The sequence below is a fragment of the Cloeon dipterum genome, chromosome 1 (assembly GCF_949628265.1).
Source record: "Cloeon dipterum chromosome 1, ieCloDipt1.1, whole genome shotgun sequence".
In the NCBI taxonomy this organism is placed as follows: Eukaryota; Metazoa; Arthropoda; class Insecta; order Ephemeroptera; family Baetidae; genus Cloeon; species Cloeon dipterum.
Genome location: NC_088786.1, coordinates 38,929,128 through 38,935,248, shown reverse-complemented (window position 1 = coordinate 38,935,248; position 6,121 = coordinate 38,929,128). Strand labels below are relative to the sequence as shown.

Here is a 6,121-nt window from a genome sequence, read left to right as displayed (position 1 = left end):
TTGATTACATCGCACGACGCCGCCGCGGTCAATAATTAATATATTCCGAGGCACACGCTCCAGCGGCGGCATATTTCCCTTGATAGCACACCGCGCGCGCGCGCACGCGTCTATAAATATAGATATGACGAGCAAAAGCAAGCAGTGAGATGAGCTAGCACCCGAAAACACACGCCTGCCTTCTCTCAATATTTAAATCACTTAGCCAGGAAATTGACTTTGATGCAGCGGCTTGAGTGTAAAGAGTGCATCCAGCAGGAAATTCGGGAAATTCGACTCTTCTCTGCGTCACCGCTCAACTGGATATTAAATTTTAAAAAAGGACTTTCCCCGGAGAATCCTTTAACTCGCATACAGATCAGGTTCTTGGGATCATGTACAGTTAAAAAAACGGATATGTAGCGGTGGAAATTTTGGAGAAAATCTGCCTTAAAGTTAGCATTGTTTTAAATGGAGAATTCTCAACAGGAATTTTGCAATCACGATTTTTATTTGAATTTCCGCATTTTCCCAAAGAATGAGTCACACCGTAAGATAGATCTCGAGGAGAGGATTCCGAATCGTGTGAGAAAACATGGGCAAGCCATGGGAATTTCGGAGAAAACTGGCAAAAACCATCTGATTGGCACACAGAGGGGGCGTGGCACGCATTTTCCCGCTGTCGCTTCTCGCTTTGTTACATAAAATGGCCGAATTTAATTTTTCTGAGATGTGTTTTGACTAAATTAACTTAACTTTGGATCTTTTGATTTTTCCTAAAAATTATTATTGAAATTTTCAGACGAATTTTGTGCGAAAATGGCAAATTTGAGAAAAATTTGCTCAATAGGAAAAAAACTGGAAATTTAATCAGCTGTCTGAATTTAGGCAGTTTTTTACGCTATTTAAAACTGCTGAATTTTAATTAGGCCAAACACACACCCCTTTCGAACATTTGCAATTTTCAGAAAAATTAAAAAATAATCCCGCATAAAAAAATATCGCCTGAGAATGTTCTAAGAATAAACCGACTTCGCCCAGGATTAATCTAAAAAATTAATTATATATGAACTTATGATACGGTTTTTCGTGATACTGGATTAATCTGTAGATTAATTTAAGAGAATAACCTTAGAATGTTCCAGGATTATTCTGCCGGGCTTTGTTTCAAAAAGCTTTAAAGAATGATCTTAGAACATTCTCAGAATATACTTATGGATTAATCTTGGGATTGATCTAAGATTAATATTTAGCGTATCAAATCTTTACATAGGATTATTCTTTTCGGTTAATCTTGGAACATTCTTTGGTTATTCTAATATCATTTTAAGATCAACATAAAGTGCGACAAAAATTATTTCTAATATGTTCTTAATATTAACCTCGGATTGTTCCTAGAATATACCAAAATCGTTTATTATTGCGATTCATCTGGAATTATTTAAAAAATTACAAACTTCATTAAATGTAAAAAATATGCAAACTTTATTAGTTTTTAACCATATCACATATTACAGCTACAAAATTTTTTATTATACGATGCCAGCATTGCCGATCTTGAAGCCCAAACTGCAGAACTTTAACGGTTACATCTTTTTCAGTCGTGCAAAATATCTGCGGATGGCTTGAAGCTAAAAAAAGGGGAAGCGACTCATAGAAAAATATAAATAAAAGCTTATTTCAATTAGTTTTGCTTGGAAAATGGAAGGTTCAAGTATTAAAAGTGCATGCATAATATTTTTCCATTTTCCTTGCAAAGCCAATTGAATCAGAATGTGTAATAAAGCATGCCATTCTAAATTCTCGTAAGCGTAAAAGAAAAAATGTCACCGGTGATTTACATGGAAAAATTACATTTTTCCTCACCGATTTACAGTTTCCGCCACCCAAACTTATTTATGGGGTTCTAATTAATAACTTAAGGACTGGCGAGAATCCCATATATCAAAATATTGGTGGCGAAAACTGCATAAGTAGCGGCGAAAAGTGTAATTTTACCATAAAACCGTTGGATGTCAAAGTTGCGCGATCTATTCTAATTTCTTTGGACGCTAATCTATAAAATGGGACTTACCCTGTTAACCGCAAGATCCAGGCCATCCGTCCGAGTCCGCGGGACGTCCGTGATGTCCCATACTGGCGGCGTCCGGCGTCCTGCGTCCGTTAATAACTTTGATTTGAACGGCGGTTGACCGTTGACGCGTTAGACAAAGAGAGCGAAGCAGGATTTTGTAAGTCTCTTGCTGCTGCTGCTCGCCAGTCCTGCTGCCACCGCCCGTCGCCCCTCCCCCGCTCCACAACAGAGGCAGGCAGCAGGCATTCCATGCAAGTGCGTGCATGCATGTGCAGCCGCCGCAACCACGCGCACACTAAAATCGCCCTTTTAACCCTTTTTGTCCTTCTGACCTTTCTTTCAAATTTGCCCGGTTGTCGGTAGCATTAATTAAGACTCTTTGTGTTAAGAAATTAATTTATTCAATCGCATTTATGATTTTTACCCTTTTTAATCTGGGCAGATTCTTTGAAAAATAAAGGCATCATAATTTTTTGTTAAGATAATGAAAAATTTGTTAGGTTTTAATATAAAAATTGAATCCATCGCATTAATTAAAAAAATATTTGCGAGAAAAAATATTTTTTGTGATAACGATTTCAAAATATTTAACAATATGGCAGTTCATTTTCTTGATTAAATTATGTTTCGTACTTATTTTTGTGTTTTTAATTGTAAGAAAAATATAAGTTCTTCTCTTTTCGGGTTTTTAAAGAATATTCTAGGAATATTAAAAAAATATTTAGAATTAATCTCAGAATGATCCATAGAATAATCTGGGGATATTCTATTAACTATATTCAAATTTCCCCTTTGGGATTATTTTAGGGATATTCTTGTAAATTAATCTCTAGATTGACTTTAAAACATTTTAAGATTAATCTGGATTCATTCTAAGAAAATTCCAAAAATTATTTTTTTGGATTAATCTCAGAATGATCTAAAGAATAATCTAAGGATATATTTTTTAGATTAATCTCTAGATTGATCTTAAACATTCTTAGGTTAATCTCAATTAATACAGGATTAATCCTGGATCAATTTTTTGGATTAATTTTTTCTGGTAAATTTTGATTAATCTAAGATTATTCCGGATATTCCTGGGTTATATTTTTTTATGCGGGAACTTTCAAGGCTCAAAAGCACTATATTTTATCTTCTCTCAATTAAATTTTCATAATTTTTCTCACCACGAAAGCAATTAATTTCCTTTGCTCAAAAAAGGGGGCGTAACCTGTAAAATTCGATTAGCTTTTCATGAAATACAATTTTTTAAATAAATAAATCACTGCCGTTTCAGCTTAAAATGATCACGATGATCCAATTTTCATAAATGGCATTTCTCTCTCATTCCCTCTCTTTGCCTTTTTTCACTCCTTTTCAATTTGCGCGGCGTCTCGTGTGCTCAGCTCAGCAGTTTCGCGATAAATGCGGGGATCAAGAGCAGCCGCAGCTTCGCAGTGGCTCTCGACCGGTCGGCCGGCCACAAAAATTGATTGCAACATAGAGCATCTTGTGTGTCCTCAACGCTAACAAATGGACTTTTTCAGCCAGAAATGACGTGTGCGTTTCGCCCTCTGACAGAGAGCGGCAATAAATCGCGCTCCGATAGCCACGCGCAAATGATAGAAACCCTCGCCGCCACCGCGCAAACCACCCCGTCCTCCTTTCCACTCGTCACGTGCGCATGGCCAAATCACCCTCTGTTTCCCTTTTTGAAGCTGCGGCCAAACATTGAAATAAACATTCAGGATTTATATTTTGAAAATTGCTGACAGTTAAAGACCGTCTTTGACGATGTTTCTGAGCCCACCAGTCGATTCCTGAGGGTCGAATTAGGTAAAATTGATATTTTTCCGACCAAAAAGTGCAGCTCGACGTGCGAACTTTTTTCCCGCCAAAACAATTTTAACGTATTTGCGAGAGCTGCGCATGCGTGAGAGCTGGTTTGAGCACTTGCAGAAAGACCGCCTGTTCGAATGACTTCTTTGTCACTTCCAGCCAGATCTCACGCATGCGCAGCTCTCGCAAATACGTTAAAATTGTTTTGGCGGGAAAAAAGTTCACACGTCGAGCTGCACTTTTTGGTCGGAAAAATATCAATTTTACCTAATTCGACCCTCAGGAATCGATTGGTGGGCCCAGAAACTTCGTCAAATGAGGTCTTTAAATTAAAAATATATTTTTTTAAAGAAATTCAACTATTTATTTTTGTAATTGGTCCAAATTTAAATGCGGACTTGCTCCACGAGGTTGGCCAGGTGCCGTTGCAACTCCCGCTCTGCGTCCTTCTTCAGTTCTGCCCAGTCCACCCTTTTCTTCCCCTTTTTCAGGGTTTTTTCTTCCTTTTTAACCTGCCGCCGCTGCCTCAGCGCCCGCACCAAAGCCCTCCCGGCTTTCAACTGCCTCGCTTTCGCCCGCTGCACCTGTCAATTTTCCGAAAATTCGATCAATTTTGCAACCAACTGATTCCTGAGGGTCGAAATAGGTGGGATAAATTATTTTTCTGGTTGAAAAACGTTTTGTGACGTGCAAGCAGAGGCGCAAAAAGCAAATCACACGTTGCTTTGGCGCGCAAAACGTTTGAATCTTTTGGTCGCTACTGCGCATGCGTCCCCCCACCCCTCTGACGTCACAGCCTTGCTTCCTGCTAGGTATTGGCAGCTGAGAGAGCGCGCCAAAACAACGTGCGTTTCGTTTTGCGCCTCTCCTCGCACGTAAAATAATTAATCCCACCTTTTTCGACCCTCAGGAATCGATAGAAATATAAAAAACCTTTTTGGCCGCCTTCTCGGACTGTCGTCTGATTTCTTCTGCTCGGGCCCTGCGCGATTCCAGCACGGCGTCCTGCACGCTCGACCTGCGCTGCTGCTTAACCTCCACCCTGGATGAGTTGCCGGCCTGTTCCTGATTCTTTTCTTGCTGCTTGACGACCAACTGGCAGGCCATCAGGTTGATTAACGAGTCTCGCACCTTGCCCATCAGCTGCAGCTCCACGTCGCGAATCCACTCCTCCTCCTCGTCCTTCGCCTCTGCAAATTCATGCAGCAGCCGCGAGTACTCCTCCAAATCCTGCAAATAAATATGAGTAACGAGACAGTGCTAATTAAATTAATTTCGGCTTCAACAATTGACCAGTTGCGTAAACCCTTAGTTATTGAAGCCGCCAACAGATGGCGCAACCACAGACTTTCTTAAAAATTTTGTTTTAAGCGGTTTTAAGGCATTTTCGCTGCGATATCAGACTCAATCTAGCTATTTTGCTTTTTTTAATTAATTTGCTTCTAGTTTTGACGTGCTGAAAACCAAAATCGGTTCAGCCATTCGCCGTAGAAACGTTGGAAAATATTTTTTTATTTCAAAAAATCGTTTTTCACGATTCTACGGCGATTGGCTGAACCGATTTTGGTTTTCAGCACGTCAAAAATTAGCAAATTAATTAAAAAAAGCAAAATAGCTAGATTGAGTCTGAAATCGCAGCGGAAATGCCTTAAAATCGAAAGTCTACGGTGGCGCCATCTGTTGGTGGCTTGGAACACTTAGGGTTTATGCAACTGGTGAATTAAATAAATAAAATTTGGCTTTAAAACCTGAGCATCTTCGTCTCCCGACTCGCCGCTGAGCTCGTCCTCGGCGACGGTGCTGTAGGCGTCCTCCTCCTCCTCCTCCTCATCATCTTCGGAGTCCAGGGACTCGAGAATGGGCGCCAAGGAGACATTCCTGGTGGCCAGCAGGGCTTGGTTGCGTCTGATCGAGTCGCCGAGCGCCCTCCACGTGCGCTGCTGACTTCGCTCCTCGGCCCTGAATCGCGCGATTTCCTCCAGGAACCGCTCCAGCTGCCGCTTGTCCACTTCCTCACACCGTCTGCTCGACATTTTTTACTCTGGATTTCTAAAAATGCCAACAATGGATGGTATGATATGATTTTAAAACAATTAACAATTTTTTATTGTTGTTTAGATTTAAGGTGATGATTTTTGAATAAATTAAAGTGGAATGATACTGGGCAACAATTGAAAATTATTTAAATTGTTGGATGCCTTAAACAATTGACCGATAAACAATTTGTTCAACAATTTGCAATAGTAA

The 6,121-nt window shown here is 39.9% G+C and overlaps 1 protein-coding gene across 1 annotated transcript; it reads right to left on the bottom strand.

Annotated features, from left to right (window-relative positions):
* Positions 1-4,260: 4,260 nt before the first annotated feature.
* Positions 4,261-5,907, bottom strand: LOC135942913 (uncharacterized). The gene is made up of 3 exons (XM_065489262.1): positions 5,623-5,907; positions 4,808-5,104; positions 4,261-4,458 (listed from the first exon to the last, which is right to left on the bottom strand). Exons 1-3 carry the CDS (start codon positions 5,905-5,907, stop codon positions 4,261-4,263), a joined length of 780 nt encoding a protein of 259 aa, XP_065345334.1.
* Between the last annotated feature and the right edge of the window lie 214 nt (positions 5,908-6,121).

Excerpts from the sequence above, each read along its gene's own strand:
- LOC135942913 (XM_065489262.1), bottom strand. The coding sequence starts at position 5,907 with ATGTCGAGCAGACGGTGTGAGGAAGTGGACAAGCGGCAGCTGGAGCGG. Across the intron at positions 5,105-5,622 it reads CGGGAGACGAAGATGCTCAG|GATTTGGAGGAGTACTCGCG; the intron begins GTTTTAAAGCCA and ends ATTTATTTGCAG. Across the intron at positions 4,459-4,807 it reads CCGAGAAGGCGGCCAAAAAG|GTGCAGCGGGCGAAAGCGAG; the intron begins GTTTTTTATATT and ends GAAAATTGACAG.